At 40.4% G+C, this 12,636-nt stretch overlaps 1 protein-coding gene across 1 annotated transcript in view; it reads right to left on the bottom strand.

Annotated features, from left to right (window-relative positions):
* arid5b (AT-rich interaction domain 5B) overlaps positions 1-12,347 on the bottom strand; it is an 80,197-nt gene extending 67,850 nt beyond the window's left edge. Inside the window, exons 1-3 of the mRNA XM_034100780.1 lie at positions 12,288-12,347; positions 11,724-11,978; positions 847-1,081 (exon numbers count right to left, since the gene is read on the bottom strand). Coding sequence (XP_033956671.1) covers positions 847-1,081; positions 11,724-11,978; positions 12,288-12,308 — 511 coding nt within the window. The 5' untranslated portion in view covers positions 12,309-12,347. The remainder of the gene's footprint in view (positions 1-846; positions 1,082-11,723; positions 11,979-12,287) is intronic.
* Positions 12,348-12,636: the final 289 nt, after the last annotated feature.

Here is a 12,636-nt window from a genome sequence, read left to right on the forward strand (position 1 = left end):
ACTGATGAATTACTCTCGTGAAGACAACACTTGTTAAATCAACCACGGGACAATAAACATAAGCTGATTTATGGCGGAGACAGGACACAACCACAAACAGCAGAGTAGAGGAAATGTCAACACTGCAGTAACCTTTTCGAATGAAATTATAAGACAACTTAAAGGTCACCTATTGTGCAAAATCCACGTTTTCATGTCTTTTATATAAGCACGTGTTCCCTCTGTGTAAAGAGACTCTGAAAGTTTCAGGAAAAAAGATTCTCTCACTTTTTGTTCTGATCCATTTATATAAAAACCTGTCTGAAAATGAGCTGATCAGATTATGGCCACTTTATGATGTCATAACGATTTTTTTGGCTTGTGTAAGGGGCGCCCCATGAAAAGATATCACATTGGTTACTTAAAAATGTTTTTCTTAATGTTCTAAAATTGTTTGGGCCCCTGTCAGTCACAGGCCCTTAGAATCGTCCTAACTTTTCACCCCCTTAAGGCGCCCCTGCCAACCATTAGCCAATCAACAACCAAGGTAACCCCCCACCCCCCCCACCCCACCACCCTTATCACCTGAATCTCCTCCTAGAGCACCATTGAGTTCTTTGTAACCACAGAGGGGCGTGGGGAGGGGCTCCTTATTTTCCTCTAAAGTAACAGACAGAGAATCAGCACTTTGGAAACAGGGCTGAAACAGAGGGGATTATGGGTAATGCTGCAATGATCTGTTTGGTGTTTGGAGCCACACACTGCAGAGACATGTTTTGTATATATCTGAGACCTGTAACATATTGATGAAAAAGAGTATAATAGGAGACCTTTAAAGAAAGAGTGAAATAAATAGAGGTTTCTCACCTAGCTGTGCTCGCTCCCGCTGGACATCCTTGAAGTTGAGTCCGCTGGTCAGTGTGCTCTCGCGGTACCGATGGAGGGCCTCTCGCCTCCCGTTGGTCCCCAGCTCCCGGAGCACGGAGGCTTTGAGAGGCTCGGCCTTCAGACAGTGGGTCCATCCCGAGAAGTCTGGTACCGTCCACTTCACCAAGTCCTCCAGACGCACAATCACCTTCTCAGACACCGCAATTACCTCGTGCTGAAAGGAAGCGGGCGGAATCACAATTACAATCAGAAGCAAATAACGGAAGTCACATAAAAAGCAGCTGTGTCAAAGTCGTGCAGCTCTTACTTTCCCCACAATGTCATGACTATGAAATAGTTTTGAGGAACAGACATGTTTTAAAGATAATATAAGTATATTTATATTTCAAATCTATTTCCCTATGTAAAGAATTTGTAAATTGCTACAGTATCTCTACTTTAGTTATGCCAACATGAGATTCTAATCATACATTTGTACAATATATCTGTACATTAAATTCACCTTTAAGATTTTGGAAACTTACAAGGTTTTTCGGTTCCATAAATTTAACCATTTACCAGAAATACAGTTAATTTCTACATGATTCCTGACGCTTTGTTTCTCAAATATACATTTTAATCTCAAATCATTTGGACTTTTTCTCTCATTTAAACAACTTTCGGATACTTCTAGGCATTTCTTTCTGACTTACATGATGTGTGCTGTTTTAAAATATACAAAGTAACTTAATTTTAGAGCTTTTAATTGAATAAACACTAGTTTAGGTGGTTCTTAATGAGTAGTGTTATTTACAATTATAGTTCTCGTTTGAAGTATGAAACTCTGATTTGTTTTATGTGCGTTTCCCCACGCAGTGTGCGACAGTGGTGGAAAAAATGTGCAACAAACCTTAACTTAAAGGTCATCTATCATGCTATTTTTAGGCAATAGCATAGGTCTCAGATATATAAAAATATATAAAAAACATGTCTATGAGGTGTTTTGCTCAAAATACCAAACAGATCACCCATTCTAGCCATGCCTCATATCGCTCCATTTCACTTCCCGATTCAAAAGTGCTGATTTGGGGTATAAAGCTTAAAAAATCATAAAAATGGATAACAATTAAAAAAGGAGGGGGCTGAGCTCATGCGGGACCCGGCAGCTACTGTCTAAACTAAATGCTGCCGTGATGAAACGCCATATTATGGATTATCAAGGATTCTCTCTGAAACAGTTTAGAGCTCAAAGGCTTTCTCTCTTGCCAGTTATACCACAAGGTGAGTTCCTTTTTATTTCCTGCTTCTTCACACACATGCTCTCCAGCACAGGTTAGCTCTGAGAGTTAGCGATGCTAATGTAAACACCGACCATATTACATCAAAAACATTAGGGCATTGTTTCTGATAGCAACTTTCTGATAGAGCCGGGGGTCCACATTTCAGATATTACGTCATATCGGACGCAAATCTGGATCAGCTCCGTTGTAGCCCCGTTTTTAGAGATTTGGGTACGGAGGAAAAGAGAGAGGGTTTTATTTTCTGACGCTGCGTGAGTTACACATATTTATGTATAAAAGACATAAAAAAGTGCATTTTGGATGATAGGTCCCCTTTAACTAGAAGCAGAAATACCAAAGACTAAAAATTGAAAAAATTCAATTTTTCAACAAAGTACTCACTTAAAAGTACAAATATGCTTAAAACATGAAAAGTACTTTTTATGCATCCTCTTTTTGCACATGCAGAACATTTAAATGTGTAATACATTTCAGACATTTCTCAACTGCATATCATACTCAATCTAATAGTAGATTAATAGTATAGTCCTGCATCATGTCATATACTATCATACGTTTTAAATAATGTAAAGCCTTAATCACCAAAGTAACTACTCTAAGTGTCAATATTGTAGTGGAGTACAAAAATATGATTTCCCTCTGATATGCAGTGGAATAGGAGTAGCATAAAATAAAAATATTCCAGTACTTTAAATATACTTGACTCAATGTTCTTAGTTACCTTCAACCTCAAGCAGGTAATGTATGGCAGAATGAAGTGAATATAAACAAAGTAAACAAAAATGGGATTTAAATAAAGGTAAAGATTATAATCAGAATCAGAATCGAGTACGAACAACAGGACGTCCTTATTTACCAACCAAATTGGTATGTGCGTCAAGGAGCATTACGGCTGTGGACACACATTAATGTAAGTAAATTACGGCAGCATGAATATGGATGATGTGGATGATTGCTGAATTGAATTTATGCCAGCAGTTAAATCAAAGTCAATGGGGACGTCGGAGATCTTTTTAGACTTTTTGATTAGCATTTAGGAAGTCAGGCTCCCGATATTCACTGTGAACGTTGATATTTTTATGCTTTTAAATCGTCACACTCGACGGCTGTGATTATACCTTCAAAGTGTGGAGGAGTAGAGGACATGTAATTTGTTACAGGCAGAGTGCAATGATTGAACAGGGGAAAGCTGTGAGCCAGTGGTCTCTGTGACACGCAATAAAACTAATGTGACACTCAGGACACTAAAAATATATATTCAGCAGTGATGTCTGACACGGAGGTAAGCTGAATATAACGGCGGTGGGTTTGTTGCTTTATTCTGTTCAGTTGGCTCTCTTAATAAGATTAGCTCTAAGTATGTGCTTCAACCTTTTTTTCTAACGGTTGATTTTAATAACTCTCATACTCGAAGTCCAATAGTGACGCAAAGAAGCGGAGATGCTTAAACGTGTTTCCATTTGAAGGGCTAATGGTTGAAGTGCTTGTTACCGACAGAGTGGAGTAGCATGCTGGAAGATGGCGATTAAAGACACAGAGAAACCTGGAGCACAGATGTGTACAGGCACAAACACGGACATGTCTCTGATGTTTACCTTGCTTACCTCCAATTTAACTGGCATTTGTTTGACAGAATACATTCCCCTTCAACGAGCCTGTACATATATACCGCCAATAAATTAACTTTAATTGACTGTATTGACATATTTACGCACAGCATGTGTGAATGTAGAGAGGGCATCACAATAAAAGCTACATGTACATGATTTAATAAATAAATTCTTCTCGTGTCAAGCTTAAAATGTCAAGTTTTGTGGTTGTTTTGGCATTTTAAGCTGAATTTACCGTGTTTTAACGGATTATTTCAAGGTGTTCGTGTTATTTTGTCGACATACTCTAAAAACAAACTTTTCAGCGGTTCAGATTCTTTCTGAGTGCTCTGTCTATACAATTACCCATATTCAGTTCTCATAACATCTGCAACTAGGCATATCAAATCCAACCAGTTGGAGAAAGCGTTTCCTTATAAAGGAAAAGTCTGCGAGGGATAGCTTGATATAGCTGTGCCTCCCTCACTAAGTAGAAACATCAAACATGGGTTTTCGGTCATCTTATAATGAGCTGTCTTCAGCTGTCAAGTGGTGGCGGGTGGTGGTAACCGGCTTTCCATGCAGTGAACAACTGACTGCTGTTTTTGCCTTCAGAAAGCGGGCCATTTGTATAATATAGAGCAACAGTAAATAGCACTCAGCCTGCAGCCAAAAAGCACATTGTATCTCTACAGAATTAGCTACTGTACTTTGATGCGATCTATTGATGAAGCACAGAGAGAAGAAATACCCATGAAATGCATCAGTTGAAATAAAAATAATGTATTGAATGTTCTGCTGCTGAGGCAAACAGCAAGTAATTCAATAGCACACCAGAGAATATACACAGCAACAGCAAAGCGTAAAAACACAACCATTCCCTCCATATCAACCAGCTGCATGACATGCTGCCTTATAAGAGTGTCAACACATCCTGTTGGGGACTTGTTGGGCTGTTGAGCAAAACACAACAGGTGAGAGCAATTCAGCAGCTGTCAACAAAGTCCAGCATATAATCAGTCTATATAAACGCAGGCCAACAAGGCTTCATAAATGAGCTTTTTCTGCTTTACAAGCCAACTTCACCCTCGACATGCTGCGTGATGCAGCATGTAGACTCTAGAGCCAGGACGTGTGCAGTTTGTATTAGTCATGATATATGATTGAGACATTTTAAGGCAAATACGGAATCATTCTGAGGGTGTTTCTGAGAAGCAGTTATTGAGAAACAGAATTGCGTCAGCCTGTTTTGCAACTACAAGACATAAATCTTCAAACAAAATAAGAATTTCAAACAACCAGTCGACAAAGATAAGAAACAACTAGGGGCGGGAACTCAATATTGTTTTATAATATCGTATTGTGTTGATTCAATGAATCTATTAGTCTAAAGCGAGTCATAAAACAATGCAAACAGAAACACTTTATATGACTTTTTATTGTCCAACAAACAGTCCAAAACTCAAAGTTATTTAATTCAAAATGAAATGGGAATTGTATAAATGAATGTATCGATTGGAGGAAATAAATCTCAGACTTTTGATATATGTAAATCATGTTAAGCATAATCAAAAGTGTCAATAGTTCTCTGGTTATGTGAGTATGTTATAGTTATCTGAGTCCAATGTAATATTAAACCCAATATATTTGAGTATATATTTGGACTGTTGGTTGGAAAAAAACATAATTTTAAAAGTCTTGTAATTGTATTATTGTAAGGATAAAAATGGGAGAAATTAAGTGGCATATTTGTTGACGATTTAAAAAAAATAGACTGATTAATAGTTGTAGTCATACATTTCTGCTTAACAAATGATGATTCATCTATTACTAAAATCGCTGGCTGTCATCTCCTGTAAAATCAATGAATCACCTAATAGTTCAAGCCCTTGACAGTATTTAATCATTCCAGCAGCAGCATTGCATGGGTCTTCTACTCACTAACTTGTATTTAACTTTTCAAAAGAAGGAGACCTGCTCTTCTGTAAACACTGCCCATCCACACGGTCCTGTCATTTCCTGTTAGGCAGCTGATAGTTAAGCAAAGCGTAGATAATATAGGTCAGAAGACTGCAAGCCCCCAGCCGAGAGGTGACACTCCACATCAGCAACACACCAAACAGCCTGCTTTCCTCTCACTGACACTTCAGACACACGTGCATTAAGAGCATGTATGCACTCTGATTCCTACACTCAACGTCTTAACGTGTGACTAGAACTTTACCTCGGGTACGTCAATAAACGCTAATCCTGTCCAACTGCTTGTTTTATGATTGAGTGAAATTGCAAGGTGACAAATTAACCGCTGAATGTTACTTTCTGTCTCCGCTCCTCAATCAATAATTCATGTTATTACTGCAGCAGTGGGATATCTCTAAAAAAACATTACCGAGTGAATTTATTGCACACAATGGACTGAAAGTGGGGAAAAAACCGAGTTCTGCTGTGAAACTGTAGACAACTCTGTTTCAGCAACCCATGACTCCAGCGATCTCATTGAAATTAAACCCGCTAAAATCCATATCATTCGATTTATATGGACGCAGCAGTGCACTGGTGGCAAAAACAGCACCTAAGGGACATTCCCAATTCTATATGTGGTGATCCAATTAGAGACAATGCACCTTGAAATATTCCATATCACCCTGAACAATTCCCTGAGAGAAATCCACACCGCTGTGCTGTAAACAGTGAGGGAGACATTCCTGACTGTCAGCGTTCTGCGGCGCAGCGTCTCATCGCTCGGACAGGACTTTCAGCTTGGGAGTCAAGGGGTGCACGCTCCTAGTGGGTGGGTGTCTTTCTATACTGTGAGTACACACACACATAGTGCTCCTGTCATGCTGGGAAGGTTTCAGCCTGCTGCCTCAGAGAGGTCAGCGCTGGAATTCCTAAGGCCAAAGGAGATTAGTAATTGAGTAATGGACATGGTGACATGGACAATGAGGAGACAGAGAGGGAGAAAGAAGGAGGGAGAGAGAACGAGGGAATGAAACACAATACGAGTTCATTATCTATCTCCCCTCCCCATGACTGACCTTGGCTTCAGTGTCCCAAAACAAACTTATCTAGGAATTAAACGAGAGCTCAGGGGAGTAGGACGGGGACAATTGAATTACAATCTGTTTTTGCCTCAAGACTGGAAAGAGTTCAAGGTAGAACATTTAAAAAAAGGTGAGAGTTGTTGTACATAATGTTCCCACACTTAATGCATGCAGTTTGTTCATTTGCATACAAGTTGCTCTAATATCTGCAGGGGTGCTGGACTCATCTTTAATTCACCGCTTCCATTAAGAGATTGCTCTTACATCGTGATACAAGAACTTAGATTTCTTGCGTGGTTATAATGACAGAGAAAGATTGCCAGATAACAGGAGTTTTCAAAAGGCTGGTGAGGCATCCATCAGGTAAGGGGACACCACAGAAAAGCAGCGTCAGCTCTCGTGAATCACATCCGCTTGGTATTTTAACAAATGCCCAAACAAGACAACGTTGCATTATGATTCCGTATGCTCCATCTAAGAAACCACAGCGAGGAGTGAGACATATTGGCTGGAGTATTATGCAAGAGCTTCTCATCTGTGGCTGTGCTCGCCTCAAAGGTTATAATAACGATCCACTGTAGCTGGGGGCACTGGAGTCATGCATCAAGTGGTTAGTCAATGACAAAGTAGAAAAAGTGCAGCTAAAGAGCAGCAAAACTCTCGTGTGTTGACATACGGGTCGCTGCTGTAACACATCATTACTTAGGCTGCAAAGACACTAAACAGTCGAGAAGCATCAGAAGACTGTGAAGAATGACAACCAATGGGAAATGTTCGTGATTTTTTAATTTTTTTATATTGCCTTTGAAGTCTGGGGTGTTCAGTTTTAAAAGGTTTTAAATTACACTATCCTATAAAGCTGGTAATAATTTACATGCTATTTCAGCGACGGTGAGGAATTCACTGGAGGGCAGTGTTCAGAGTTAATGACTTGTTCTGCAGCAGGAGGAGGCACATGCGTGCACGCTGCACATGCACGCTTAGAGCCCCCCCCCCCCCTTTAAATTCCTGCCATTGTTGTGTGGATGGGGAGATTTGGTATAATGCACAGACTGGCCAAGACAAGGCAGCAGTATGGATGTTCTTAAAAGATCACTGTAAAAAAATAAAAAGCCTAATATCTCATTTACACTCGAGTCATTCAGCAGAACGACCTTATCCATCAAAAAGCTGGTCACATACAAGCCACTTACACTTAACTCAACTAGCATCCCAGATGCCTGAATTACCCATTCAGGGTTTTTCCCTTAGGAAAAATCAAAGAAGCAGCAAATGAATACAATCTAATTTCCCTACAAGCTGGCTTTCCAAGCACTGAAACACATGCATGGACTTCTGCCATGCACTGAAGAAATGGCTCTGGACGCATGCCAAAGTGTTTTCCACAGCAATCAATACTGGCCTACTGCTGCAGTCTCCAGCCTGTCAGTGTGTGTGTGTGTGTGTGTGTGTGTGTGTGTGTGTGTGTGTGTGTGTGTGTGTGTGTGTGTGTGTGTGTGTGTGTGTGTGTGTGTGTGTGTGTGTGTGTGTGTGTGTGTGTGTGTGTGTGTGTGTGTGTGTGTGTGTGTGTGTGTGTGTGTGTGTGTGTGTGTGTGTGTGTGTGTGTGTGTGTGTGTGTGTGTGTGCCAAAGCCTTGTCAGCTAGAGGGACAGAATAGAGGAGAAGAGAGGTCAGATGAAATCAGAGGTGATGATAATAGCATATTAATATAACATGATCCAGAAATATTCTCCGCGGTTGTGAATTCCCATTAAGAGCACCTTGCTGGTGTTGCACTAAAGTGGGATATATAGTATAAGATAAGCATAAGCAATTAACCGCCTGAAGCAGAGTATACAATAAGTGGGTGTTGTGTTGTGAGCTGTTATCTTCAATAGCTCTCTCCTGAAATGACGAGTCCAGAAACAGAAAGTACCAAAGCGGCGGGCGGTACCAGCAGGAAAGACCGGCCGTTTGGAGCGAGATGAAATAATGTGTCACTCAATGAGTTTTAAAACACATGCGACTGCTTAGTCAGTGGCAGTTTGCAGGCAGACAAATAGAGCAGAGGCCCCAATAGAGGGTTTGTCATAATGGGTGAGCAACTCGACACAAAGCCTGTTTAAAGAGCAAGCAGGGCTCAACTGGTGGGGGTAAACACTGCCTGTCAGGCTGAGATGCAATGAAAAATAGAGCTTCCTCCACATATGGACTTCATTATTAACCCAGAATAAATAGATTGATACATTTTCCACTAGATTTGTTCATCAACTATTTAGCAAACAGTCCCTGAGAGCTAGGTTTATTCAATGAATCATTATTTCTATTTCCAGCCAAAGCTGACTAGATTTAAAGCTGGCTGCGTTTAAAAAGGAATTGACCTCCAACCCTGTGACAGAAGAGAAACAAGCACAGTCGGTCATGGGTTGGTTCCTCTTGTCAGTGCACAGCAAAACACACCAACACAGCACGGGGGAGGCTGAGAGAAAACAAATACCTGAGAAATAACCAGCAAATTACATCATACCTCGGCGCTTAGAACGCAAGTGCATCAGTAATCCAATTCCAGTGAGCTAGTTCAATAAAAGGCTGTTCTGATGTCTTGAGAGAAAAAAAGGTTGTTGAGGATATTGTGCTTCAGGCTTATGATAATACCGTATGAGGCGTGATCTCACAGAGAAAAGGAGAAGCACAGCAGCGGTTGTTTACATGTCAAATGTCGAACGCCGCTTCTGCTTTATGTTGTGTGAAAATATTCAAGAGTGAATGTAAGAATAAATGCCATATGCCTGAAAGACACCACGCGGGGGCTTTTACCTCTCTGTAAGCACTCAACGCTTGTGAAAATATCTCACTTCCTGAAAGCTGTGTTATCATGGTCATATCTGTGTGAGTCACTAAGCTAATTTGAACTCCTAATTTCCAGCCTGTCAATTATAGATTCACAAAGTAACTCCAGGGCCATTAATCTGCCTTCATTCGCTTCCAGAGTCCCGGAGTAAAAATGACTAATGTGAGGTCTATAAACTCTACTTCCCAGTGTTGCTAAAAAATTAACTCCTCTGTTGACGTTTGAAAAACAAATAGTCATTTTGTGCATGCATCATTCCAGTGCAGCAGTTTAACAGCCGATGAGTTTTAATAACACGGCTCTTTGCGAGGCTGGTTTGCTCTTCCTGTTTGTTTTTTGGATTAAAGGTTGCATCTGTAAGCACTCCTAGCTGACTCACACAGGGCAGATTAGTGTTATGAGGCAAAGTCAGCGAGAACGTGAATGGGCTCAGTGAAGGTCATAAACTGACTTGAAGTTGTCAGGGCAATTTCCACCGTGTAATATACAGTACGTTTGATTCCCTGAGAGCAGAGGGTTTGACAAGCCCTTTAATTGAGGTTGACTGCAGACACCTGCACTGCACTTAAACACATCATCCTTAAATGATATTATTTCAAAGTCTGACTTATTCTATAAGCACACTGCAACTTCAAAGCAAGTGCATCTGTCTCTGGTGTTTGCAGGATTGTGTGCTATGATGCAAGTTGGTGCATAATTCATTCAGGGAAATATCTTTTATTCAGCTTCTGCTTGTACTCTGTTATCACAAACACAAACTACAGCATGCTTTCCCTCCTGAATGATTCCCCGTGTCCTTGATTCTCTGAGATTTGCATTGGCATTGCAGCCCTTCAGGTAATTCATATAATATTTTCCAGATACACCCAAAGGACAGGAGTGTAAGCACTTTGCAATGCAAATAAGTATTTGGGTAAGGGGCGGAGCTGACATGTCGTTGCGCAAGTGTGGCCTCAAGATCGGCGATGCATGCACTCAAAGTAATTACTAAATAATTGCAGCGTGTTAAAGGCTAAAGCGAGAGGGCTTCAGGAGATGATACCAGTTTATAGAATAATTCTGCTACAAAGATGATAGCTTGTCTAAGCGGAAGACCATAAATAGCCACCTTTTCTCATGAAAGGGAAATGTGATAGCCACTCTATTACTCAAGAGGAAAGAATGTAAGTAAACCATCAGCGGAAGAGTCGAGTACACACACGGCTTTGTCCTTCCCTATAAACAATATAACAGCATCAGAGAATCCTTTCCATCCAGCCGCAAGTGATCAAAAGCACAGAGGAGTAATTAAAGTGCTGTTGTCGCGGGGAGAGGAATATCAATGATCAACAACACAGCGTTTGTTTTACTGAGAAAAACTCTCGATATCAGAGTAATGCCATTCAGTGCAGCGATGTAACCGGATCACAAGCTCCACATATGGCCACAGTCAATCATAACTATTGCTTTCCTGTGCCAACAACAGCGTAATGTAACACAGAGGCGTTTTAAGTGCTGCCTCAAATGTGAGCTGACAATATCACATTGTTGGGCGATGGAAATGTCCATATGGAAAATTATGCAAAGCGTGGAGAGTAGTTAAAACGTGTCTGTGCCACGCTTTATGACTCGATTTGCCTCTTTCAACATCAGGCTGCATTAGCAAATATCTAATAACTATCGTAGCGAAATATCTAAGCCAGGTTGACCCTATGCATTCATTAGTGTTTCGCAATTTCCGCCCCTATGTCAGTATTTCACACGCTTTACTAAGAAATGAAATGATAGAGACTAGGCGCAGGATTATTGCGGATTTTCCCCTTTATAACACAATGAACCCCATAGAGCGCAGCGGCAGTCTTATTGAGCGCAGCTGGACAAGTGCACAATCAGCATTTAACACCACAATAGACAAACAAGTAAAACCAGGGAACATTTACCGCTGTAGGTCAATCATTTAACGGCACATCAATGTCAGTATTGATGAATGCGTTAATGTATGTCTGCCACCGGAGACTAAACATTCACTGCCAACTCTTAATGCACTAAAGATGTGGGTTAATACAAAAAATGCTCGAGAATAAACACCATGAAACAGCCAATATCGTAATTATTCATCAAGCGATTAATATACCTCTCCATGGGTGGCTGTGCGTCCCTGGGGAGTATCCTCGGGTAAAAAATAAAGTTTGGAGCTTGATAAAAGTTGCTTGCTTGTTCTTTCTTCCCAGAGCAGCTGAAGCTCCGCTATGCAAATAGGATCCTCCGGTTTACATCTGACGAAGAAAAAGTCTCCGAGAGACAGAATCCTCGGTTTATGGTCCTGGTGAAATTTAAAGGCTTTATAGAATATATATGGTCCATGTAAACCGCAAGACGAGCCCACCCACTGTAGAGGAAAAACACAAATGGAGAAATTAATGCATGGCTTATCAACTCATTTGGTAAACAAATCGAAGCTAAACTGACAAAAACATCACAAACATCCCTGCGGAATTACGCATGGTTAGCAAATATCACAACAGGATATCAGCACATAATTAGTAACATGTAACTATTTTTAGATGTTCAACATATGTGGTCATACTAAATATAATGTGTCAAACTGTTGTGCATTAAGCACCTGAGAACAGTTTAGAGTCGGTGGCGATAAGCGCAATGCGAAAATAAAAATAAATAGGTTGATAACAAACGTTACCTTCAGTGAGTTCGGCTCCATCTCGACGTTATGAATTGATTAAACTCAACACGCTCTCCAAACTTGCTGGCTTGAATGGGTCGTCGAAGGTCCTGCAAGGGACATATTTCTGTAGAGTTTCAAACATCGTCTATTAGTCGATAAAGACGTGTACAAAAATATGTTTTGGTGTAGATTCACTGCGTTAACAATTGGGTAAGTGTACGTATTTATTTTTGAAAAGTTGATCTCTAGTTGTGATTTTTGGAGACGTTTTATTAAGCTTACGCATGTTTTTAGACAAAATATTAACGTGTAAGGATAAAAATATGTAATTTCCTAATCATCAGTTAATAGTAATCGTATTTCA

The sequence above is a fragment of the Pseudochaenichthys georgianus genome, chromosome 15 (genome assembly GCF_902827115.2).
Source record: "Pseudochaenichthys georgianus chromosome 15, fPseGeo1.2, whole genome shotgun sequence".
In the NCBI taxonomy this organism is placed as follows: Eukaryota; Metazoa; Chordata; class Actinopteri; order Perciformes; family Channichthyidae; genus Pseudochaenichthys; species Pseudochaenichthys georgianus.